The sequence below is a fragment of the Petromyzon marinus genome, chromosome 51 (assembly GCF_048934315.1).
Source record: "Petromyzon marinus isolate PM22_M1 ecotype Great Lakes invasive population chromosome 51, UKy_Petmar_22M1.pri1.0, whole genome shotgun sequence".
In the NCBI taxonomy this organism is placed as follows: Eukaryota; Metazoa; Chordata; class Hyperoartia; order Petromyzontiformes; family Petromyzontidae; genus Petromyzon; species Petromyzon marinus.
The window spans coordinates 6,731,935-6,757,346 of record NC_133717.1 but is presented as its reverse complement, the minus strand read 5'-3'; the positions used below and the strand labels follow the sequence as shown (position 1 = coordinate 6,757,346).

Below are 25,412 nucleotides of genomic sequence, written 5' to 3'. Positions count from 1 at the left end.
AACACTGACACACTCAACACTGACACACTCAACACACTCAACACTGACACACTCAACACTGACACACTCAACAAACTCAACACTGACACACTCAACACTGACACACTCAACACTGACACACTCAAAACTGACACACTCAACACTAATACACTCAACACTGACACACTCAACACACTCAACACTGACACTCAACACTGACACACTCAACACTGACACACTCAACACTGACACTCAACACACTCAACACTGACACTCAACACTAACACACTCGACATTGACACACTCAACACTGACACTCCGTCTCAACACTGACACACTCAACATTGACACACTCAACACACTCAACACTGACACTCAACACTGACACACTCAACACTGACACACTCAACACACTCAACACTGACACACTCAACATTGACACACTCAAAACTGATACACTCAACACACTCAACACTGACACACTCAACACTGACACACTCAACACTGACACACTCAACACACTCAACACTGACACACTCAACACTGACACACTCGACACTGACACACTCAACGCTGACACACTCAACACTGACACACTCAACACTGACACACTCAACACTGACACACTCAACACTGACACACTCAACACACTCAACACTGACACACTCAACACTGACACACTCAACACACTCAACACTGACACACTCAACACTGACACACTCAACACTGACACACTCAACACTGACACACTCACACGTGTCAACCAGCGCCCCACCATCCGCGATTCGATTATCACGATTTGTGGTGACTATTTTGTTATAATTTCCCCCCAAACGTCATGACCGCCTTGGTTATTTCGGTAAGGTCACGTAGAAAGGAAATAATAAAATAATAAAAAGAAAAACAATTAAATTCTCACGACGTTTCGATTGCAACACAAGCAATCATCGTCATCACCATCATCATCAGGTGTGAATCTTGCTGCGGGTTTTACACCTGATGATGATTGCCTGTGTTGCAGTCGAAACATCGTGATGATTTCATCGTTTTATTTTAATCAGTTCATTATTTCCCCTTCTACGTGACTTTACCGAAAGAACCCAAGGATATGAATCCCCTTGCACTCGCGGAAGCTTTAAATCGAAACTCTTCCGACCTGTGTCCGTTCCTTTTTCGACGTCTGCTCCTCGGTCTTCTCCCCAATATTGGGTCCAGGCCACCGCCCCTGACCTCGTGGTGCTGCGGGGCATCTTCGGGAGATGCGCCACGGCTTTCTCCTCCTGAGGGGCCGTCCATATATGACGTCACGAGATTTTGGACGATTTTTGACCCCCCCCAATCCCTCCTCCTCGTCACACGGCGTCAGAAAAAGTCAGACCCCCCCCACCCCCCTCAAATATGACGTCACAAAGCTATGCCCCCGCCCCCCCCAAAAAAAACATATTTCCATTTTGAAAATGTAACATGCTTCAAATCGCTTTAAACTGTTGTCATTGTAGTTGCGTATTTAATGTGGCGCTGCGCTCTGATGTTGTAGGAGAAAACATTTGTTAAAAGTCTATTTAATTAAGTAGCCGTTGGTTTTCACACCTGATGATGACCGTTTGTGTTATGGTCGAAACGTCGTGAGAATTTTTTTGTTTTATATATATTTTATTATTTTATTGTTTCCCTTCAACGTGACTTTACACAAAGAGCTAAGAATATGAATATAAGTAGATCGTGTTGAATTTCGATTTAAAGCTTTCGTGACTGCAGGGATTCATATTCTTGGTTCTTTCGGTAAAGTAATAACGTAGAATGGAAATAAAATAATAAAAATAAAACATAATAAAATAAAATTCTCACGACGTTTCGGCCACAACACAAGTAGCCTTCTTCAGGTGAAGGAACAGAACTGTCATGGACGACAGCGCTTCAACGTCCCGTCACACATCGTCACAATTGTCTGACCACCCCCCCCCCCCCCCAGGTGCGTGACGTCATTTATGGACGGTCCCTGACGAGCACATTGGTGGTCGGTGCAAGAAGCCCCGTGAATTCACGCAGTCGAGAACTCACGAGACCGGGATATGGAGGTTTTAGGCTCCATCTCACAGAGACCCGGAGTCGGAATCAGAATCTTTATTTCGACTGCAGGAGGAATCCGAAGACCTCTAAAGCTCTTTTTCAGAGACGTTCAGTAGGGTTGAGAGCGCAGAAGCTCCAACCTCGCTTGCCACCGCTGTCTTGAATGCGCTAATGAGTAGCCAGCTATATGGCTGCAAAGTTTGGTCGTACATGTTTTGTATATCGTTTATTGTTACATTTGTTAAATTTATTGTTAAATTTCAATCACAGTTCCTATGATCACTGTTGCATTGTTTTTCATAGCTTTATTTTGGTGATTTCGAAAACGTTTTGGTTTAGCCGTGTTTGTTTGTTGTAGTACAGAGTTAGCCTGATAACTTTAATCTAAATGGTCTTGTGGTTGTTATTGTTTGACTTGCATCCCACCGGGATTTTTGCACACAGCGTTGAAATGCGGTGTTTTTTCTGGAAGACTTTGCTGTTTTTTCCTGGATTTTTCTGTTGCGTGTAGTCACTTTAAGACGTTTCTTGTTCATGTTTGTGTTTGTTTGCGGTCGCACCCGATTCAAGAGCCGAATGGCTCACAGGGCTATACCTAATAAATGAAACTGAAACTGAGTAGAGTACATAATATTGACTAATGTTAGATTTTTTTTAAATGTTTACCATCTCTATCACGAGCGGAATTACCGATACCGCAATGAAGCCCTCCAGTATTGCTCACACGTAGGAAATAACGCCGTCAGAAAAGCATCTCCAGATAAACAATGGTATAATGGCTCGTTTTAGCGTTGATTCGATTAGCGCCGTTCACTCCTCTAGGAACGCATCATGAGCGCTAAGCGAGGTAACCCGGTAGAAGTCTTCTGAACCCGGTAGACTTCTTCTAATCCTGGCAGAAGCATTCTGAACCCGATAGAGGTATTCTCAATCCGGTAGATATCTTATATTCTTGGTTCTTTCGGTAAAGTCATGTTGAAGGTAAACAATAAAATAATAAAATATATAAAACAATAAAATTCTCACGACGTTTCGACTATATTCTTAGTTCTTTCGGTAAAGTCACGTTGAAGGGAAACAATAAAATAATAAAATATATAAAACAATACAAAATTCTCACGACGTTTCGACCATAACACAAACGGTCGTCTTCAGGTGTGTCGGTTTGCATAAATTTTTACTGCAGTCACGAAAGCTTTAAATCGACGTTTCGACTGTAACACAAACAGTCATCATCAGGTGTGAAAAACAACGGCAAGAACATTTGAAAGAAGTGGCGGTTTGTAGTTATTTATTTTTAAACGTTAGCACCACGGATAGCGATTTGACAGTTTATTTAGAAGGACTAGTCCATCTATGTTCGGAAAAGAGGAGGGGGGAGACGAAAAATTAATGTATGCTGTCTGAAAGCCACCGTAAACAATCAATTAAGACCCGAAATGGTTGATCAAATCCTTCCAATGATTGCTAAGCCAGAATCCATCTTCTCGGTTGAAATTGTCTCTGTGTTTGTATATGTGGATAGCCTCATGAACGAATCTTTCATGGTAGCCAGATGGCTTGCAGAGAACCTCTGTCTTGGAGAAGTCAATGTCATGTGAGCCTACTGAATTATAACAGTGATCTGCCACGGCCGAGGTGTTGGTCCTAGCGTGTTTAAGGTCTGCTTTGTGTTCACGAATGAACCAAGAATATGAATTACTGCAGTCACGAAAGCTTTAAATCAAGATATCTTATAGTGTCATAGTTTTCATAGTTTCATTTATTTGGATCCGGTAGTCACCTTCTGCACCCAATAAGTAATATTTCAAATGTTTTTTTTTAAAACACGCCTTAATGAAATGTACCGTACTAGTAATGGAAGAACTCCACGACTCCAGGACAACAGAGTGAGTTAAATAAAAGCGTGGAAATAATAAAAGTATTTTGTACCAGGTAGAAGTCTTTTGAACTCGGTAGAAATCTTCTGAACTCGGTAGAAGTCTGCTGAACTCGGTAGAGGTCTTCTGAACTCGGTAGCAGTCTTCTGAACCCGGTAGAAGTCTTCTAAACTCGGTAGAAGTCTTCTGAACCAGGTAGAATTCTTCTGAACTCGGTCTAAATCTTCTGAACCCAATAGAAGTCTTCTGAATCCGGTAGAAATTTTCTGAATCAGGTAGAATATTTTGATCCCGGTAGAATTCTTCTGAATCTGGTAGACGTCTTCTGTTTCCGGTAGAGCTCTTCTGGACTCGGTAGAAATCTTCTGAACCCGGTAGAAGTCTTCTGAACTCGGTAGAAGTTCTTCTGAACCCAGTAGCAGTCTTCTGAACTCGGTAGAAGTCTTCTGAACCAGGTAGAAGTCTTCTGAACTCGGTATAAATCTTCTGAACCCAGTAGAAGTCTTCTGAATCCGGTAGAAATTTTCTGAATCAGGTAGAATATTCTGATCCCGGTAGAAGTCTTCTGAACTCGGTAGATGTCTTCTGAATCCGGTAGAAGTCTTCTGGACTCGGTAGAAGGCTTCTGAACCCGGTAGAAGTCTTCTGAACTCGGTATAATCTTCTGAACCCAGTAGAAGTCTTCTGAATCCGGTAGAACTTTTCTGAATCAGGTAGAATATTCTGATCCCGGTAGAATTCTTCTGAATCTAGTAGAAGTCTTCTGTTCCCGGTATAAGGCTTCTGAATCAGGTAGAAGTCTTCTGAATCAGGTAGAGGTCTTCTGATCCCGGTAGAAGTATTCTGGATCTGGTAAAAGTCTTCTGATCCCGGTAGAAATCTTCTGAACCCGGTAGAATTCTTCTGAATCTAGTAGAAGTCTTCTGTTCCCGGTATAAGGCTTCTGAATCAGGTAGAAGTCTTCTGAATCAGGTAGAGGTCTTCTGATCCCGGTAGAAGTATTCTGGATCTGGTAAAAGTCTTCTGATCCCGGTAGAAATCTTCTGAACCCGGTAGAACTCTTCTGAATCCGGTAGAAGTCTTCTGAACCCGGTAGAGGCCTTCTGAATCTGGCATTAGTCTTCTGATTCCGGTAGAAATCTTCTGAACCCGGTAGAAGTCTTCTGATCCCGGGTTCAGAAGCTCCGCACCGGGCACAGGTATCTACCGGTTTCGGAAGACTTCTACCATGCCCAGAATACTTAAACCGGTAGAAGTCTTCTAAAGACGGTAGACCTCTTCTAAATCCAGTAGCACTCTGCTCAAACCGGTAGCCGTCTGCTTGGTGATGCATCTGGCACGTGACAGGGTGTCATGGCGGCGCCCATGCAGGCGTGATTGTCGTGGGTGAGTGAGAGGGCGAGCGAATCGGCGAGCGAGGCGACACGGGGAGACGCCGCGATGCAGACTCAGCTGCCGCCCCGAGTGCCGCTCTTCCTCTCCGTACTCCCGGGCCTCGCGGGGTCACAGGGGCTGCCGGGGGTCCCTGGGCGCCTGGGCCCCCACCGCCGCCTCCTCCTCCTTCCCCCCGGGCTCGCCGCCTCCCCCGCAGGGGTCAGCTCCTGGGCCCGACTGCTCGCGCACCCCCAGCAACCACCAGCGGGGGCGAGTGGCGGGACAGCGACTCCACGGGGTAAGGAGACACGGGGGGACTGGGAGACAAGGTGAGAGAGAGAGGGGGGGGGGGCAGGCACGATGAGAGACGATGAGAGACGATAGAGGCGTGGAGAAAGAGGAGACGGGGAGGGAGACACGAGGGGGTACGGGCCTCGGGGAGCAGGGAGTCCGAGCAGGAGAGCCGTGTCCCCGCGTCGCTCACTGCGGGCCGCCGTTCTCTGCTCGCAGTGAACTGGGCCGCCCAGGCGAAGAGGCTCTACGGGCGCAAGCGACAGGCGGCGCCGCGAGTCGGTGAGTACCGCACGCACCCAGCCGCAGCGGACTCACGCGACTAACGTGACTCACAAGCTAACGCGACTTGTAAACTAATGCGACTAACGTGACGAATAAAGGAATGCAAAGTCTGAATAGACATTCGAGATTGGAGAAAATACAAATTATTCTCGTGTCTGGCATTTAAATGCAAGGGGACAGATGTTGTAACTGTGCCGACATAGTTTGGTGAGGCCATTCGATGGGATCGGGGCTCGCCAGATGGATTCGGTTTGATCTGTTAATATTATTTTATTTCACCAGGTAAGGCCCCACTGAGCATACGTCGCTCTTTGTCAGAAGCGACCTGGTTGCAAGTGATAGCTCAACGAAGTGACTTGTCATCGCGTGGAAATGTATAGCAGCGAAATACTCTAAACGCGTGATGTTGATTCTAATTGTGGAGGGAAAAACCAGAGGACCCGGAGAAAAATCTACGCAACCACGGGGAGAGAGAGAGACACGCAAGCTCCAAATATATGTCGATTAATCAAGACGAGATTAGTGGGATTATCTCAGAATTCTCCCTTTACCCTGTCTCCGAAACCCCACCCACTACAGTGCCTACCAGGCAGCTGGATGACTTACCCCTGATTCTCCCCCCCCCCCCCCTGCAGTGGCTACCAGTCACCTGGATGACTTACCCCTGATTCACCCCCCCCTGCAGTGGCTACTAGTCAGCTGGATGACTTACCCCTGATTCTCCCCCTCCCACCGCAGTGGCTACCGGTCACCTGGATGACTTACCCCTGATTATCCCCCCACCTACAGTGCCTACCAGTCAGCTGGATGACTTACCCCTGATTCTCCCCCCCCCTGCAGTAGCTACCAGTCAGCTGGACGACTTACCCCTGATTCCCCCCCCCCACCTACAGTGCCTACCAGTCAGCTGGATGACTTACCCCTGATTCCCCCCCCCACCTACAGTGCCTACCAGTCAGCTGGATGACTTACCCCTGATTCTACCCCCCCTGCAGTGGCTACCAGTCAGCTGGATGACGTACTCCTGATTCTCCTCCCCCCTGCAGTGGCTACTAGTCAGCTGGATGACTTACCTCTGATTCTCCCCCCCCCCCCCGCAGTGCCTACCAGTCAGCTGGATGACTTACCCCCGACTGCCACCAAATACGGCTTTGAGGGCCTGAGTGAGTTACAGACGTGAGTGCCGCACCACTCCTCACCACCACTCACCATCGCCCCTCACCCACGCATTCCGACTGTTCACACGCGAATGGCGGCTGTCCCTGCAGATGCAGGAAAATACATCGAGTCTCTAGCAACCACTGTCATCATGGACCGGAGTTTTGTCCAATCGCAGAACTCCCTCGGTTGGGTGAGCGGCACTTTGCAGTTGCTGACTCTTTTATCCTTCAGTTGATGAAAATGGCGGGTTCACTTCTATAAGGTTCATGAAGGGTCAGGGTTTAGAGTTAGATATGAGGGTTAGAGATATGGGTCAGGTTTTAGAGTTACTTATTAGGATTAGTGATAAGGGTCAGGGTTTAGAGTTACGTATTCGGGTTCGAGATAAGGGTCAGGGTTTAGAGTTATGTATTAGGATTAGTGATAAGGGTTGAGGGTTTTAGCAGGATCAGGTGTTGGGATAAAGCTTTAGGGATAGGTTTTATGGTTAGGGGTTTGTTTAAGGTTTACAGTTAAGGTTATGGTTTAGGGTTAATTGCACACATCCAGGCCCGGCTCTGCACGCACCCAGACCCCGCTTGAGGATCGGATTTCTATTTGCAGGGCCGACGAGTGCGTGCGGAGGCTGCTGTCGTTGGAGCTGGGAAGTCACGTGAGTCCCAATGCACTCGGCTGTTCCGGGTAGATTTAATAACACGTGAAGGTCGCGTGTACAGTTCCTACATTGTCCTCTTGTCTCGCACTCGCGTGTGTACTGGCGTGTGTACTGGCGTGTGTACTGGCATGTGTATTGGTGTGTGTGCTGGTATATGCCGCCGTGCTATGCAGAGTGACAAGCTGAAACTCAAAAAGCAGCAGTACATCGCCCTGGTGCAGCGGAGCCCCGAGGATCGCAGTTCCACCGAGGTTCAGAGTGAGGACTCCACCTGCCGCTACATCCACCCGCACCTGGCCGAGCGGCGGCCCCACCGAGTCCACAGTAACAGCGCACTGAGGAATCACGCAGCGGGGTCTAAGATACAGCGCACCGAGTCTACAATACTGCGCACGGGGTCTAAGATAGAGCGCACGGGGTCTAAGATACAGCGCACGGGGTCTAAGATACAGCGCACCGAGTCTACAATACTGCACACGCGGTCTAAGATACAGCACACGCGGTCTAAGATACAGCACACGGGGTCTAAGATACAGCACACGGGGTCTAAGATATAGCACACGGGGTCTAAGATACAGCACACCGAGTCTAAGATACAGCACACGGGGTCTAAGATACAGCACACGGGGTCTAAGATATAGCACACGGGGTCTAAGATAGAGCACACGGGGTCTAAGATACAGCACACGGGGTCTAAGATACAGCACACGGGGTCTAAGATATAGCACACGGGGTCTAAGATACAGCACACCGAGTCTAAGATACAGTGCACGGGGTCTAAAATAGAGCACACGGGGTCTAAGATACAGTAGTCTCACAGCCCAACATCATTCACATATATGAACTGGTTCTGGGCCTCCTCTAGGTCAACTCAGCCTTTAACGAGCACCTGGTGCGGTGTGTAAACATCAGAACTAGGGAGACAAAGGTGACCTGGCGTGGTGCTGGTCACCCACCCTCTCATGTTGCCGTGCCAGCCTTCGTAGGTGCCCCTCGCTAACAGCACTTGCCTCAAGTCTGTTTAAAGGCTACACAGCGGGGGATCTTTTGTCTTTTGTTTCATCGGCAGTCGCAGTGCTAACGGCGAGGATCCGGAATTACAGCGAGCACCTGGCCCAGCACCCAAGGGTGAGTGCCAGGTTTGGTTCACCGAGGTGAGAACCCACGAGGCCAGGACGGGTCTCACGTGCAGCCGACCTCGTGGCTCCATCTCCTCGGTGGACGTACGCTCCGAAGCGTTCCCTCCCCCCCCCCCCGCCTCGTTGTCCACCGTGCGTTATTTTGCCACGAGCGTTGGCCACCCAACGGCCCCTTGGTGGTGTTGCTGTGGCGCACAGCCCGGGGACGCACCGCAGGAAGACCACGCTTCACTCGTGTCTCCGAGAGGACCCAAACGTGCTTTGCGACTCGTCCGCTCACTCGTGTCTCCCGAATAAGATGAAGACTGGCCCAGCTTACTTGCTCACCCGCTCACCCACGTGTCTCCCATTTAAGATTAAACTTAAAAAGGCTCGCCCACTCGCACGCTCGCTCGCTCACCCACTTGCGCCTCCAGAATAAGATGAAGCATCACGACTCGCCCGCATACCTCCTTGCTCGTCCAATCGCTTGCTCCCCCACTCGCTCGCTCACCCACTCGCGTCTCTGTCTCCATGATAACATGGAAGCTTCACGACTCGCCAGCTCACCTACTCGCCCGCCCGCCCACCCGTGTGTGCGCGTCTCCAGGACAAGACCAACAAGCGCTACATGCTCATGGCGTCCGACAGACGCAAGAAGCTGCTCAAGTACCTGCGGCGGACGCGCTACGATCGCTTCGAGCACACGTGCACGGCGCTCAACATCTCGTTCCAGCTGCCACCGGCGTACCACCGGCGCGCCTCGCACCGCTGGGTCGCCAAGAAAGCGCTCGTCGTGAGGGTGAGGAGGGCCCGACCGCCGCGGCTTTTCACGCCGACTGAATCGGGATCTTTATCTAAACCAGAATCTCTATGCTGGAGAAATCCGATGACATGAAGCTCTTTTGTCATGTAGATGTCCCGTAGTTTCACTCCCATCCGTCGCCACCTGTACGGGTATGGAGCGTTGCCCACCCCCGCACGTGCGGTGGGTTCTCTACGGGTGCACCCAGTTTCCTTCCATTTGCGTAGTAACTGAAAACATCTGAACATGTAGAGGACCGCAGAGCGGGAACAATTGTTGGTGCCAGCTGACCGCCCGGTTTGCTGCCTTCCAGCTTGACTCGTTCCGAGGAAGACATCGTGTACAGACTCTGCGACTCCTTTCCAGTTGCTCAGAGCAACGCGACTTGACACTCAAAAAATTTATTAATTTCGGATCTTTACAATTAGCGCAGTTCGCTACGTACGGTGCGAAAGAAATTCAACACACATGCAATGGACAGGGCCGATCTGTTCACGCTTTCAGAGTGATTTTAATTGAACCTCGCACACGTGTTGCCAACGTGCCGTCACCCTCACACGCGTACGAGGGTGATGGCACATGTGTCGTCACCCTCACACGCGCACGAGGGTGACGGCACACGTGTCGTCACCCTCACACGTGCACCAGGGTGACGGCACACGTGTCGTCACCCTCACACGCGCACGAGGGTGACGGCACACGTGTCGACGAACACAGCGCGTGCCGTTTCACGACTCGCCTGATTTCCCGACCCCCCCCCCTCACCCCCCGCAGGTTCGTCAGCTTGTTAACGAGCGGCGCTACCGGGCCCGCCAGGAGGCCCGCGCGCAGGCGGAGCAGGCGGTGCAGGCGGTGCAGGCGGTGCAGGCGGCTCCCCCGTGTGAAGGGAGCGGCTGAGAGCTCTGCTGCCGGTGCTCGCGCGTCCCGGTGTCCCCACTCTCGTCTCACGCGCTCCCCTCTACTCGGAGACCCACAGACTCGCGCAGAGACCCACAGACTCACGCAGAGACCTACAGACTCAGGTAGAGACCCACAGACTCACGTAGAGACCCAGAGACCCACGTAGAGATCCAGAGACCCACGTAGAGACCCATGTAGAGACCCACAGACCCACGTAAAGACCCACACTCACGCAGAGACCCACAGACTCACGCAGAGACACACAGACCCACGCAGAGACCCACAGACTCACGCAGAGACACACAGACTAGTGCAGAGACACACAGACTCACGCAGAGACCCACAGACTCGCGCAGAGACCCACAGACTCACGCAGAGACCCACAGACTCACACAGAGACACACAGACCCACGCAGAGACCCACAGACTCACGCAGAGACACACAGACTAGTGCAGAGACACACAGACTCACGTAGAGACCCACAGACTCGCGCAGAGACCCACAGACTCACGCAGAGACCCACAGACCCACGTAGAGACCCATAAACTCACGCAGAGACCCACAGACTCACGCAGAGACCCACAGACTCGCGCAGAGACCCACAGACTCACGCAGAGACCCACAGACTCACGTAGAGACCCACAGACCCACGTAGAGACCCACAGACCCACGTAGAGACCCACACTCGCATAGAGACCCACAGACTCACGCAGAGACCCACAGACTCACGTAGAGACCCACAGACTCACGTAGAGACCCACAGACTCACGTAGAGACCCACAGACTCACGTAGAGACCCACAGACCCACGTAGAGACCCACACTCGCGTAGAGACCCACAGACTCACTTAGTGACCCACAGACTCACTTAGTGACCCACAGACTCACACAGAGACCCACACTCGCGCAGAGACCCACAGACTCACTTAGTGACCCACAGACTCACTTAGTGACCCACAGACTCACGTAGAGACCCACAGACTCACGTAGAGACTCACGTAGAGACCCACACTCCAATAACGAGGCCCGCTGCTCTGACTCCCTCCCCCGCCTGTGTGCGTCTCGTCTCCCGTGGCGTCTCGTCTCCCTCGCGGCTTGTCCCGTGGCATTGCGCAATAAAATAATTGCTCGATTCTTCCCGTTCGACTCGAGAGGCGATGTCGCGCCCTGCTGCTGCTGCTGCTGCACGGATGTCCGGCGTCGGAGTTCCAAGTCCCCGGAACGTTTGGGGGGTGGGGGGGGTTGGCGGGGGTTGACGGCAGCCTTCAGCCAGCAGTGGATTGACTGTGACGGGGGAATTTGTCCACTTGTCGGTTGGCGATCGTCACCGGCAGTGCGGGTTTACCGTGAGTCGGTGCCGCAGTGCCGGTGGAGTGGAGGAGCAGGTGTGGCCACTGTGGGCAGAGGCGGTTGCGGGGGTGGTTGCGGGGGTGGCAAGCGATGAGTGAGCTAGCGGGAGCGTGCAGCTTCAAGAGAGAGGCTCACTGACACCGTGACATGAAAGGGAGCTCTGTGGGCAAGAGACGGATGAGAGAGATCGGAGATAAACAGGCGATGATGTCCGAAGGTGAGAGATACACGGGAGAGGAGAGCTGCGGGCAAGAGATTGGAGAATCGAGGGATGGAGACGGGCACTGGAGGTTCGCGGCAGTCGCGTGCGCTCGTGTTGCGACGTCGTGACGCCAAATTCGTTGCGCGCCCATCGGGAACCGGAGTTGACGAACCCCCAGCAGCGTCGCCGCGACCTCGAGGTCATCGCCACGCAAAGCGCGGGGCCGACCCGGTGACCCCGCCGACTCCCGGCATGATTAGAGCTGCACGACGCGTTTGAGCTGCGAGCGCCCGGCCTGCACCGCGGTCATCGCCTCCACCGCCTGGCCCAGGCCCTCCGCGCGGTGCACGAACGGCCTGCCGGACGGGAGACGGAGCGAGTGTGGTTACGCCGTGGTGAGTGTGGTTACGCCGGGGTGAGCGTGGTTACGCCGTGGTGTGCGTGGTTACGCCGTGGTGTGGTTACGCCGTGGTGAGCGTGGTTACGCCGTGGTGTGCGTGGTTACACCGTGGTGAGTGTGGTTACACCGTGGTGTGCGTGGTTACACCGTGGTGTGCGTGGTTACACCGTGGTGTGCGTGGTTACACCGTGGTGAGTGTGGTTACGCCGTGGTGAGTGTGGTTACGCCGTGGTGAGTGTGGTTATGCCGGGGTGAGCGTGGTTACGCCGTGGTGAGCGTGGTTACGCCGTGGTGAGCGTGCTTACGCCGTGGTGAGCGTGGTTACGCCGTGGTGAGTGTGGTTACACCGTGATGTGCTTGGTGACTGGGTTACATGGTGTGCGTGGTTACACTTTGTGGTGTGCGTGGAGACACTGTCATGTGGTGACTGACACTCGTGCCCTATCAGCCAGGGGGTGAAGCACACCCGATTGTGCAGGTGGTCAAACTGCACCGGACCCATAGGCCAGAGGGGCCGAGGCTCTGAGCTACGGACAGGAGGGAGATATTCTGAGCAAAGGCCCCATTTCATTCCATGAACCTGGGCCCATGCCAACCATGCGTTGACACTGAGACACTGAGACACTGAGACCCATAGACCCGCATAGAGACCCGCATAGAGACCCGCAGGCTCGCAAAGTGGCCTGTAGGCTCACACCGAGACCCGTAGGCTCACAGTTGGGGTTAGTGTCGTGCGCCGTGTGGGTCACCTGAACACGCCAGCCGAGAGCTTCTCCATGACGTCGCGCAAGCCGTCTGAGCGGGCGTGTTAAGGATGCTTCCGCTGCCCCTGTGTGCACGGGGGGGGGGGGGGGGGGGCGTTGTTCGGCTGGCACTACCGCCTGCGCCCGCTCTCTTCGCCCCTCGGAAGCTAAGCGGGGCTGAGCCCGGACGGTCCTCGGATGGGCGACCACTGCATGCAACGGGTGCGGTGGGCTGCTGCTGCTGCTGCGGGGGGCTACGTTGTCAGCAGAGGGCAGTGCAGCTGAATCCGTGGCTGTATTCTCCCCACCACCACCAACCCAACTGGCCAGCACGGTGAAGTATGGTCATTTAGCGGCCCTGAAAACCCCTGCGCGGCGTGGGGGGAGGAGGCCCACGTCCAGCGGCACACGGGAGGGCGAGCGGCCCCGGTGCTGCGGTTGCGGTGCCGCGGTTGCGGTGCCGCGGGTGCATTCGCCCGCGTAAAGGATACGCAGGTGCCGCCCCCGGCGAGTCGGGGAGAGGCTCCACAGCTCCTCGTTGAGGAACCGAACGCTGGCGCCCTTCAGCTGCAGCAGGGCGCAGTCGGGGGGGTCCAGCTGCCGAGAGAGAGCCTTGCGTGACGAGCGCGGGGACACGCGAGGGGCCGCAAGCGAGGGAACGCGCGGCCCCGCGCGTCCCCCCCCAACCCCCCCCCCCCCCCCAGAGGGGGGCTCTACTTGCACGCCGGCCCGTGAGAGAGGATCGGCTGTACCTGCAGCAGCTCGTGGGTGGTGACCCACTGGCCGGCGACGGCGAGGGCGCTGAGCAGGTCGTGCTTGCGCGGCGAGCCGGGCGCGGGTGGCGCCCCCCCGGTGCTGCTCGCTCGCACTGCCGCCGGGGGCGTTAGCAGCGTCGACTGTGGAGCGTGGATAGCGCAGCGTCGAATGTCTGCGCAGCCTGGATAGTGCAGCGAGTCTCCAAGAGCAACGCCCCTCTGCACCGGTGTACGGTTCGTGTCGATCACCTCTACGAGAGCGATCGTGACCCCCGCGTCGCACGGGCGGACGCTCGGTGCTGACACGATAACGAGGGGCGCCACGGTGGCCGTGAGATGTTGACTCCCTCGCCTGGTATACAGGAGGTGGTGGGTTCGATCCCGACCCTGACGCCTGCTGTAGATTTTGAGTTTGCATGTCTCTCTGTCTCCATGGTCACATTTAGAATCAACGAGCACTTAGATTGTTTGGCTGCTGTACATTCCCACGTGATGAGCCACTTTGTTCCAGCTATCATTCGTGGCCAGGTCGCTGATGAAAAAGAGCTGCATAGCTCGGTGGGCTTTACATGTGTCATGACAACAGAGCCTGCATGCGGTGCGAGGGGACTAGTGGCCACGGGAGTTAATGACAGGGGAGTCAGCATGCGGTGCGAGTGGACTAGTGGCCACGGGAGTGTAATGACAGGGGAGTCAGCATGCGGTGCGAGGGGACTAGTGGCCACGGGAGTTAATGACAGGGGAGTCAGCATGCGGTGCGAGGGGACTAGTGGCCACGGGAGTTAATGACAGGGGAGTTAGCCTGCATGCGGTGCGAGGGGACTAGTGGCCACGGGAGGTAATGACAGGGGAGTCAGCCTGCATGCGGTGCGAGGGGACTAGTGGCCACGGGAGGTAATTACAGGGGAGTCAGCCTGCAGTGCGAAGGGACTAGTGGCCACGGGAGGTAATGACAGGGGAGTCAGCCTGCAGTGCGAAGGGACTAGTGGCCACGGGAGGTAATGACGGGTATCAGCTGTGAGTACGAAGGGACTGGTGGCTACGGGATCGAAAAGGGAGCGTGGTCAGGTGACGGAAGAGGACGGTGGAGTCTGCCGGTGGAGCGAGCGCCCAGAGTCGGCGAGAAGGTTCGGGAATGGGGGCGTGGCCTCGGTCGGTATATAAGGGGGAGATGCGCGGGAGACTCAGGGCTGTTGCAGTGGGGGTCTCCGCCTGATGTCAAGTGAACGTGTCTTCAATAAAGTGCCATCTCAAGAGAAGTGCGTCAAGTCGTCACTACACAAGTTGTCATTACCTCCAGCGGTATATAAGGGGGAGATGCGCGGGAGACTCAGGGCTGTTGCAGTGGGGGTCTCCGCCTGATGTCAAGTGAACGTGTCTTCAATAAAGTGCCATCTCAAGAGAAGTGCGTCAAGTCGTCACAACACAAGTTGTCATTACCTCCAGCGTCCACCACGAGGTCGACTCCGAGCCCCCCCGTCTCCTCCAGGCAGCTCGCCACGAGGTTGCCGCCTCCCACGCCCAGCTCCACCACCCGTGCTGCGCACACGGCAACGCGAGAGCATCCCTCTGTGTGTGTGCCGCTTTGTGTGTGCGTTGTGCACGAGGTGTGTGCGTGTACACCAGGTATGTGTGTACACCAGGTGTGTGTGTGTACACCAGGTGTGTGCGTGCACCAGGTGCGTGCGTGTACCCCAGGTGTATGTGTGCACCAGGTGCGTGCGTGTACCCCAGGTGTGTGTGTACACCAGGTGTGTGTGTACACCAGGTGTGTGCGTGTGCACTGTGTGTGCGTGTGCACCAGGTGTGTGCGTGTGCACCAGGTGTGTGCGTGTGCACCAGGTGTGTGCGTGTGCACCAGGTGTGTGCGTGTGCACCAGGTGTGTGTGCACATCGTAGTGCTGTGCAGCGCTGTGTGTGCGTATGCAGGTGTGGCGTGTGTACTGTGCTAAGTCCACAGGTGTGGTGTGTGTACGCAGGTGTGGCGTGCGTGCTGTGTGTACACAGGTGTGGTGTCTGCTGCGCTGTGTCCGCTGGGGAGTGCCGGGTCGTGCCCTCTTACCAGATTGTGGCCACAGTTGGTCCAGGGTCTCTCTGTCCACTCCAGGGCCCACGGCTGCCACCACCTTTGCCCCACGATGCTGAGCCAACTGGCAGATCGCCACGCCCACGGACTGCACAACCACAACAATACGCAGTAGGCTGCTGCTGATGGCAGCGCATGGGTGACAATCGGGACTCAAAAGCAACAAGCGCCTTGGTTTGATTCTAGACTCAGGTGTTCTCTCCCCCTGTTCTCCCCCTGTTGTGCAGCGTGCGAGTGGAGTTTGTCTGCTCTCTCTGCTCCTGTTCTGCATGTGTGCCCTCGGAGTTCTCCAGTTTCCACCCTTAGCTGAACAAAGCACAAACTGCAACTGGTATGGGAGTAGTGAGCCGCGTCTGGGACACGACCCCCTATGCCTGATGCAGTGGCAAACGACAGCGGCTGTTGTTATTGCCATTGGGTATGGTTGTTGCGCTTTGCGTGTTGCTGTTGCACCACGGGTGTCGTTGTGTGTGAGCACGAGTGCGAGCGTGTGTGCGCGCGCGTGCATGTGTGCGTGTACGCGTGCGTGTGTGCGCGTGTATGCGTGTACGTGTGCGTGCGTGTGTGCGCGCGTGTGTGCGTGCGTGTGTGTGGGTGTGCAACGGAGGGCGGAGGAGCGACGCTTACAACAACGAGCGGAGCGCCGGGTGGCTAAAGCACAGCAGGTTGGCACAGTAGGGGCACAGGTGGCGCATCAGCCAGTCATCTCAGTCATCTCAGTCAGTCGACCCGTGGCACCTGGGTCTGTCCCGTGACCTCCTGCCAGCGGGCGTTCGACATTTCACGTGGCCTCAAGGTGCACATGGCCTGGCACAAGCGTCGTGGTGACGTCATCGCCACTTAGTGGCGAATGGCGGTTGTTGTTGTGTCGGTGCGCACATATGAGCGTGCATGCGCCCGTGTGAGCGTGCGTGCGTGCGTGCGCCCGTGTGAGCGTGCCTGTGTGCGTGCGCCCGTGTGAGCGTGCGTGTGTGCGTGTGTGTGTGCGTGTGTGCGCCCGTGTGTGCGTGCGTGTGTGCGTGTGTGCGTGCGCCCGTGTGAGCGTGCGTGTGTGCGTGCGTGTGTGTGCGCGTGCGTGTGTGCGTGTGTGCGTGTGTGTGCGAGCGTGTGTGCGTGTGTGTGTGCGTGTGTGTGCGTGTGTGTGCGTGTGAGCGTGTGTGCGTGTGTGTGCGTGCGTGTGTGTGCGCGTGTGTGCGTGCGTGTGAGCGTGCGTGTGTGCGTGCGTGTGTGTGCGCGTGCGTGCGTGCGTGTGTGCGTGTGTGCGTGTGTGTGCGAGCGTGTGTGCGTGTGTGTGTGCGTGTGTGTGCGTGTGAGCGTGCGTGTGTGTGCGTGTGAGCGTGTGTGCGTGTGTGTGTGTGCGCGTGCGAGGCTCTCACGGTCGCCGCGTCCGTCACGAGCACGGCCGCTCCGGCTCCGGCGAGGCCTTGCAGCGCCGCTGTGGCCACCATGCCGTCCCGCACGCACGCAGCGGCCTCCACGCAGTCCACGCCGCTCGGCCTCAACACTGGGGGGGGGGGGGGGGGCGTCACTGCGGAGTCCACGAGCCGCTCTGAAAACTTTTTATTTTTTATTTTACCAGGTAAGGCCCAATGAGCCGTGTAGCTCTTTGTTCAGAAGCGACCTGGTCACAAATGATAGCTCAACGAAGAAGTGGCTTATCACGTGGAAATGTATAGCAGCCAAACACTCGCAACTCGTGATGTTGGTTTTAAATGTGGAGGGAAAAACCGGAGGACCCGGAGAAAAATCCACGCGACCACAGTGGGAGAGAGAGACACTGCAAACTCCAAATATACAGCAGCGGCAGGCGTCAGGGTCGGTATCGAACCCACGACCTCCCGCGTACCAGGTGAGGTAGTTAACATCTCGCCACAGCAGCGCTCCAGTCTCACCCAGGCAGTGCTCGTGCACGGTGACGCGGGGAGCCAGGCCAGACTCCGTGCAGTCGAGCGGCAGGATTCCTGTAACGGCAGTGATGTGAGAGCGCGCTCTGCACTGCGGCAGTGTAGCGGGTAGCGCACCGTACGATAAACCCGGTGACCCCGAGTTCAATTTCTGCTCGTGGCCAGCATCGGTAGCAAATGCCTGAACTGATCCTCGGCTCATTATTCGACTTAAATTATGGCTTGGTGCGGTGTATAAACATCAGTACTAGGAAGCCAATGGGGGCCACGCATGGCGCTGTATTTGTGCGTGTGTGCATGTGAGTACGTGAGTGTGCGAGCACGTGTGCGAGTGTCTGAGAGCGCTAGTGTATGCGAGTATGTGAGTGTGCGAGTGAGTGTGTGTGTCAGTGCGAGTATGCGAGTGTGCATGCGCGTGCGAGCGTGTGAGTGAGCGAGCGTGTGAGCGAGCGAGCGAGTGAGCGAGCGTGCGAGTGTGTGTGAGCTTGTGTGTGTGAGCAAGCAAGTGTGTGCGAGCGTGTGTGCAAGCGAGTGTGTGAGTGAGCGTGTGTGAGTGAGCGAGTCTGTGTGAGCGTGTGTGATCGAGCGAGTGTATGCGTGAGCGTGTGAGCAAGTGAGCGTGCGAGCGCGCGAGAGGTATCGAGCGAGGGCCTCCTTACCCACGACTTCATCGCCGGGCTTGAAGAACGTCACCAGCGCTCCGACTGTAAACACAACCACAACAACGAGCACGACATGCGGCATCACCACGCGGACATCCCCGCGAACCCCCCCCACCTCCCACCACGCTGGGTCTGCCAAGGCAGCAATCACAATTGGCGAACCAGAATTAGTCAACTGGGATCAGTCCCCTTATCGGCATGGCTGATGTCGTTGAAGTGGCCAATGAGCCAGATAATTGCGCCCGGAGTAGCGAAGTGGTGCACCATCGCTGCCACGGTGCCTCCTCCTTCACATTCGTGAATCGGGCAGACCCGTCGCTTTTTTATTTCCAATTCACGCATCAAAGTGTCCGCGTCTGCCACTGACATGGTTTGGAGTGTCAGAATGACGGCAAAAACCTCACGCGGGCCTCTCTGTCGAGTGAGAAATCACAACCGAGGCCAGCAACAACCCGGCGACGAGACACCGATCAGCGATCTCCCCGCTCACCGGAGCAACAACTCAAGCCACCGCAATCAGTGAACCGGGATCAGCGGACCGGTGAGCCGCGATCGGTAATCATCGAACTGCGATCGGTGTACTGCGATGCGTGAGCTGCGATCCACACCGGCGGCCACCATCCCCGCCACCTCCCGCCCCACGGCCTGCGGGGACTGCTGCATCTTGAGCCGCGCAAGGAGCTGCAGGAGACAGCGGGGACAGCGGGACAGCGGAGACAGCAGAGACAGCGGGGACAGCGGAGACAGCGGAGACAGCGGGGACAGCGGAGACAGCGGGGACAGCGGGGACAGTGGGGACAGTGGAGACAGCGGAGACAGCGGGGACAGTGGGGACAGTGGGGACAGTGGAGACAGCGGGGACAGTGGAGACAGTGGAGATGGTGGGGACAGTGGAGACAGCGGGGATAGCGGAGACAGCGGAGACAGCAGAGACAGCGGGGACAGCGGGGATAGCAGAGACAGTGGGGACAGCGGGGACAGTGGAGACAGCGGGGACAGTAGGGACAGTGGGGACAGCGGGGACAGTGGAGACAGCGGGGACAGTGGGGACAGCGGGGACAGTGGAGACAGCGGGGACAGCAGGGACAGTGGGGACAGCGGGGACAGTGGGGACAGCGGGGACAGCGGGGACAGCGGGGACAGTGGAGACAGCGGGGACAGTAGGGACAGCGGGGACAGTGGGGACAGCGGGGACAGTGGGGACAGTGGGGACAGTGGGGACAGTGGAAACAGCGGGGACAGTGGAGACAGTGGAGATGGTGGGGACAGTGGAGACAGCGGGGATAGCGGAGACAGCGGGGACAGTGGAGACAGTGGGGACAGCGGGGACAGCGGGGACAGCGGGGACAGTGGAGACAGCGGGGACAGCGGGGACAGCGGGGACAGTGGGGACAGCGGGGACAGTGGGGACAGTGGGGACAGTGGAGACAGCGGGGACAGTGGAGACAGTGGAGATGGTGGGGACAGTGGAGACAGCGGGGATAGCGGAGACAGCGGGGACAGTGGAGACAGTGGGGACAGTGGAGACAGCGGGGACAGCGGGGACAGCGGGGACAGTGGGGACAGTGGGGACAGTGGAGACAGCGGGGACAGTGGAGACAGTGGAGATGATGGGGACAGTGGAGACAGCGGGGATAGCGTAGACAGCGGGGACAGTGGAGACAGTGGGGACAGCGGGGACAGCGGGGACAGCGGGGACAGCGGGGACAGTGGAGACAGCGGGGACAGCGGGGACAGTGGGGACAGTGGGGACAGTGGAGATGGTGGGGACAGTGGAGACAGCGGGGATAGCGGAGACAGCGGGGACAGTGGAGACAGTGGGGACAGCGGGGACAGCGGGGACAGCGGGGACAGTGGAGACAGCGGGGACAGTGGAGACAGCGGGGACAGCGGGGACAGTGGGGACAGTGGAGACAGTGGAGACAGCGGGGACAGTGGGGACAGTGGGGACAGTGGAGACAGCGGGGACAGTGGGGACAGTGGGGACAGTGGGGACAGTGGAGACAGCGGGGACAGTGGAGACAGCGGGGACAGTGGGGACAGTGGGGACAGTGGAGACAGTGGGGACAGCGGGGACAGTGGGGACAGTGGGGACAGTGGAGACAGCGGGGACAGTGGAGACGGTGGAGATGGTGGGGACAGTGGAGACAGCGGGGATAGCGGAGACAGCGGGGACAGTGGAGACAGTGGGGACAGCGGGGACAGCGGGGACAGTGGGGACAGTGGAGACAGCGGGGACAGTGGAGACAGCGGGGACAGCGGGGACAGCGGGGACAGTGGAGACAGCGGGGACAGCGGGGACAGTGGAGACAGCGGGGACAGCGGGGACAGCGGAGACAGCGGGGACAGTGGGGACAGCGTCAGGCTCGGCATTGCGTGATGCGATGGAGGATGGGGCTGGCACCTCCGAGGCACAAAAAACTGGGACACGTCACAGGAGGAAGTATGTACAGTACGTTGAACTTCTTTTGCACTGTACTTAGCAAACCGGGCTCACCGGAGGTGTGGGGGAAGGACAACAAACTAAACACAAAAAGCAGTTCTCAAGAAATTAGTTGTCAATCAAGATTATTTAAAAGTGCATATATCCCGTGGTTTCTTAATATCGGAAGAGCGTTCCAGACGGCCACAGAAGCGCATCTGAAAGCGCGCGATGCATCGACCACCGTCGATGTTTGATGGCTGAGCCAGAAGCCGCTGCTGCTGCTAGGATGACCCGAGTTTGTGTGATGATGGTTTACGCTCCTGGACGAGATCAGCGAGGTACTGAGGTTCATTTGTGGCAAGCACTTTGCGTGTAACGTAGAATATCTCACAATACCAGAAGCGGGACGTGCTGCGTGTGAACGCATCGTCCGGAGTGGTGCATCGTCACCGTTGCTATAATTGTGCAGTTGACAGCGACTGGGACTTGTGATGCCCCGGGTAGAGTGACAGATTTACCAGGATGGCCTCGGCCTGCCTCACTCAACAAGAGGACGATCCTGGAGAAACGGGTGGCAACCCACGTGTACGGGAGGTCGCCATAGGAATGTCTCGATGTCAGAATCAGAAATGTATCTCCCGAGAAAAGCCCTTTGAGCCGAGAAGCTCTTTTTCAAGGGCAACTCGAACGGGATTAAAAAAAACCCCGTAATACTGTAATAGCAATCATGTTGTAAAATAAAATTCACACTAAAATAAAATAAATCACGACGTTTCGGGCGCAACACAAGCGTCCATCATCATCTACGGGCAGCAGCAGCAGCAGCAGCAGCCGTGTCAATGATGATAGCCCTGAAGTGAAAATGCCTTCTCATGTCCAAGGACAACTGCCCCAGCGATGGTCTCACCGCGCACGGCACGGGGCTGAGGCCGCACGCCTTCACGGCGACGACCACCGCATGGTTGTCCACCTCTCGCGATCCAGGGGTCGACTTTCCCACCACCTCCTCCTCCTCCACCTCCTCCTCCTGCTCCTTGCCGTGCAGGAAGAACCGCGGTCGATCGCCCGTGGCGTCCATGAAGAGGCCCCCCATGACGGGAGCCGTAGACGGGAGGAGGGAAGGGCGGCCGATAGCCCCGTCCGGAGAGAGGTGGAGATGAAGTCGACGACTTCTGGTGGAACGTGGGGGGAAGGGATGAGAGTCGACAAAGATCCCCCGTATAGCCTACAACAGACTTGGGCCGCGGTGGCTAGCAGATGTTAACTACCTCGCCTGGTATGCAGGAGGTTGTGGGTTCCATCCCTAACCATGACGCCTGCTGTATATTTAGAGTTTGCATGTCTCTCTCTCTCTCCATGGTCACTCGTATTTTTCTCCGGCTCCTCTGGGTTTTTCCCTTCACATTTAGAATCAACGAGCACTTAGATTGTGTTTCGCTGCTGTGCATTCCCACGTTATGAGCCACTTCGTTCCAGCTATCATTTCTGGCCAGGTCGCTGATGAAAAAGAGCTGCATAGCTCGGTGGGCTTTACATGTGTCATGACAATAGAGCCTGCATGCAGTGCGAGTGGACTAGTGGCCACGGGAGGTAATGACAGGGGAGTCAGCCTGCATGCGGTGTGAGTGGACTAGTGGCCACGGTAGGTAATGACAGGGGAGTCAGCATGCAGTGCGAGTGGACTAGTGGCCATGGAGGTAATGACAGGGGAGTCAGCCTGCATGCGGTGTGAGTGGACTAGTGGCCACGGTAGGTAATGACAGGGGAGTCAGCATGCGGTGCGAGTGGACTAGTGGCCACGGGAGGTAATGACAGGGGAGTCAGCATGCGGTGCGAGTGGACTAGTGGCCACGGGAGTGTAATGACAGGGGAGTCAGCATGCGGTGCGAGTGGACTAGTGGCCACAGGAGTGTAATGACAGGGAAGTCAGCATGCGGTGCGAGTGGACTAGTGGCCACGGGAGTGTAATGACAGGGGAGTCAGCATGCGGTGCGAGTGGACTAGTGGCCACGGGAGTGTAATGACAGGGGAGTCAGCATGCAGTGCGAGTGGACTAGTGGCCACGGGAGGTAATGACAGGGGAGTCAGCATGCGGTGCGAGTGGACTAGTGGCCACGGGAGGTAATGACAGGGGAGTCAGCATGCGGTGCGAGTGGACTAGTGGCCACGGGAGGTAATGACAGGGGAGTCAGCCTGCATGCGGTGTGAGTGGACTAGTGGCCACGGTAGGTAATGACAGGGGAGTCAGCATGCAGTGCGAGTGGACTAGTGGCCACGGAGGTAATGACAGGGGAGTCAGCCTGCATGCGGTGTGAGTGGACTAGTGGCCACGGTAGGTAATGACAGGGGAGTCAGCATGCGGTGCGAGTGGACTAGTGGCCACGGGAGGTAATGACAGGGGAGTCAGCATGCGGTGTGAGTGGACTAGTGGCCACGGGAGGTAATGACAGGGGAGTCAGCTGTGAGTACGAAGGGACTGATGGCTATGGGAATGATTGAGAAGGGAGCGTGGTTAGGTGACGGAAGAGGACAGTGGAGTCTGCCGGTCGGTACGTTCTGTCTCAGAAGCCAGGCCGCTTCTGAAAAAGTTATGTAGCTCAGTGGGCCTTACCTGGTAATATAAAAAAATGGTTAAGTCGGTAAGTGTTGTTAGCGAGTAACCTATGAAGGATGGCATGGCACACGAGGGAGGGAGTGGGTGGCATGCACCACGCCCGGCCGCCTTTGTTTCCCTAGTTCTGATGTTTACACACCGCATCAGGTGCTCGTTTAAAGCTGAGTTGACCTAGAGGAGGCCCAGCACCAGTCCACTAAATTCGTCACCGATGTGACCGAGAGCGGGAAACGAACTGGTGTCACCAGGTTCGTAGCGCAGCGCTCCAACCACACGCACACACTACCACCACCATACACTACTCATCACTATCAGCCATGATCCATCCACCGCTGAATGAAGATCTGCCAAGCCACATTGCCATCACGGGTCACCATCCATGACCACAGCCACAATTGCCAACTGGCTGTGCGAGGCCCAGGAGCCCTGGATTTGATTGCGAGCGACGCTCACAGCAACGAGCGGAGCACCGGGTGGCTAAAACGCAGTGAGGTGGCACAGTGAGGAGCACAGGTGGTGCATCTGGCAGTCATCTCAGTCAGTCAACCCATGGCACCTGGGTTTGTCCCGTGACCTCCTGCCAGGGAGCCTTCCACACTTCACGTGACGCCCTCAAAGTGCACCTAGCCTGGCACAAGTGCTGCGGTTACGTCGCCACCACGAAGTGGCGAACGGCGGCTGTTGTTGAATTCCCGAGATATCAGATGCACACTGTGCCAACTATGGGGGGAGGGGGGGTGGGGAGTAGCCAGTCCTCCTCCTGCACATAGCCTGGCACAGCAGTCAATCCATGTCACCTGGGTATGCCTCGTGACCTCCTCCTGCACCTAGCCTGGCACAGCAGTCAATCCATGTCACCTGGGTATGCCCCGTGACCCTCCTGCACCTAGCCTGGCACAGCAGTCAACCCATGTCACCTGGGTATGCCCCGTGACCTCCTCCTGCACCTAGCCTGGCACAGCAGTCAACCCATGTCACCTGGGTATGCCCCGTGACCTCCTCCTGCACCTAGCCTGGCACAGCAGTCAACCCATGGCACCTGGGTATGCCCCGTGACCTCCTCCTGCACCTAGCCTGGCACAGCAATCAACCCATGGCACCTGGGTATGCCCCGTGACCTACTGCTGCACCTAGCCTGGCACAGCAGTCAACCCATGTCACCTGGGTATGCCTCGTGACCTACTGCTGCACCTAGCCTGGCACAGCAGTCAACCCATGTCACCTGGGTATGCCTCGTGACCTACTGCTGCACCTAGCCTGGCACAGCAGTCAACCCATGTCACCTGGGTATGCCTCGTGACCTACTGCTGCACCTAGCCTGGCACAGCAGTCAACCCATGTCACCTGGGTATGCCTCGTGACCTACTGCTGCACCTAGCCTGGCACAGCAGTCAACCCATGTCACCTGGGTATGTCCCGCGACCTCCTCCCGCCAGCAGAACGCAGCGATGCCCACGTGACGCGCCCTGCTCCGAGTGCACCCAACCTGGCACGGGTCACGTGCTGAAACGGCGACTCGGACCACGGGGTAAGTCGTAAAGCAGCGCCGTAAAGTGTCGTGAACAGCAAACCAGGGGAGTGTCGTGAAGCCGTCATGTGTTTGTATGTCGTAAAGCTCACACCGTATGCCGTAAAGCTCGATCCCCGTATGTCGTAAAGCTCGATCCCCGTATGTCGTAAAGCTCGTACCGTATGTCGTAAAGTTGCGTGAGGCAACCAGATACAGTGGTGGGCCGTGCCGTAAAGTGTAAGG

At 56.1% G+C, this 25,412-nt stretch overlaps 2 protein-coding genes across 5 annotated transcripts; one reads left to right on the top strand and one right to left on the bottom strand.

The window, feature by feature from the left end:
* Nucleotides 1-5,203: 5,203 nt before the first annotated feature.
* MRPS15 (mitochondrial ribosomal protein S15) lies at nucleotides 5,204-11,655 on the top strand. Its single transcript, XM_032973510.2, has 8 exons — nucleotides 5,204-5,601; nucleotides 5,814-5,876; nucleotides 6,980-7,055; nucleotides 7,644-7,692; nucleotides 7,869-7,953; nucleotides 8,765-8,823; nucleotides 9,424-9,615; nucleotides 10,393-11,655. Exons 1-8 carry the CDS (start codon nucleotides 5,370-5,372, stop codon nucleotides 10,513-10,515), a joined length of 879 nt encoding a protein of 292 aa, XP_032829401.1. The 5' UTR covers nucleotides 5,204-5,369; the 3' UTR covers nucleotides 10,516-11,655.
* On the bottom strand, nucleotides 10,004-25,377 carry CRYZL1 (crystallin zeta like 1). 4 transcript variants are annotated; one of them, XM_032973490.2, is made up of 12 exons: nucleotides 25,065-25,377; nucleotides 21,953-22,217; nucleotides 19,229-19,301; nucleotides 18,618-18,662; nucleotides 17,901-18,015; nucleotides 17,431-17,558; nucleotides 16,031-16,142; nucleotides 15,409-15,507; nucleotides 13,966-14,081; nucleotides 13,705-13,810; nucleotides 13,220-13,265; nucleotides 10,004-12,426 (listed from the first exon to the last, which is right to left on the bottom strand). In XM_032973490.2, exons 1-12 carry the CDS (start codon nucleotides 25,253-25,255, stop codon nucleotides 12,271-12,273), a joined length of 1,452 nt encoding a protein of 483 aa, XP_032829381.2. In that variant the 5' UTR covers nucleotides 25,256-25,377; the 3' UTR covers nucleotides 10,004-12,270. The 4 variants fall into 4 exon arrangements, with proteins under 4 accessions (XP_032829381.2, XP_032829383.2, XP_032829384.2 ...); XM_032973492.2 differs by having other exon boundaries at nucleotides 13,966-14,109; nucleotides 17,947-18,015; XM_032973493.2 differs by having other exon boundaries at nucleotides 17,947-18,015.
* Between the last annotated feature and the right edge of the window lie 35 nt (nucleotides 25,378-25,412).

Bases quoted from the DNA above. Each gene is read 5' to 3' on its own strand.
- CRYZL1 (XM_032973490.2), bottom strand. From the start codon at position 25,255: ATGACGGCTTCACGACACTCCCCTGGTTTGCTGTTCACGACACTTTAC. The intron at 19,302-21,952 runs GTGAGACCATCG...TGTCTCCTGCAG, and splicing joins TCAGCCCCGTGCCGTGCGCG to CTCCTTGCGCGGCTCAAGAT. The intron at 18,663-19,228 runs GTGTGGATCGCA...TTGTGTTTACAG, and splicing joins GGCGGGGATGGTGGCCGCCG to TCGGAGCGCTGGTGACGTTC.
- MRPS15 (XM_032973510.2), top strand. From the start codon at position 5,370: ATGCAGACTCAGCTGCCGCCCCGAGTGCCGCTCTTCCTCTCCGTACTC. The intron at 5,602-5,813 runs GTAAGGAGACAC...CTCTGCTCGCAG, and splicing joins CGGGACAGCGACTCCACGGG to TGAACTGGGCCGCCCAGGCG. The intron at 9,616-10,392 runs GTGAGGAGGGCC...CACCCCCCGCAG, and splicing joins AGAAAGCGCTCGTCGTGAGG to GTTCGTCAGCTTGTTAACGA.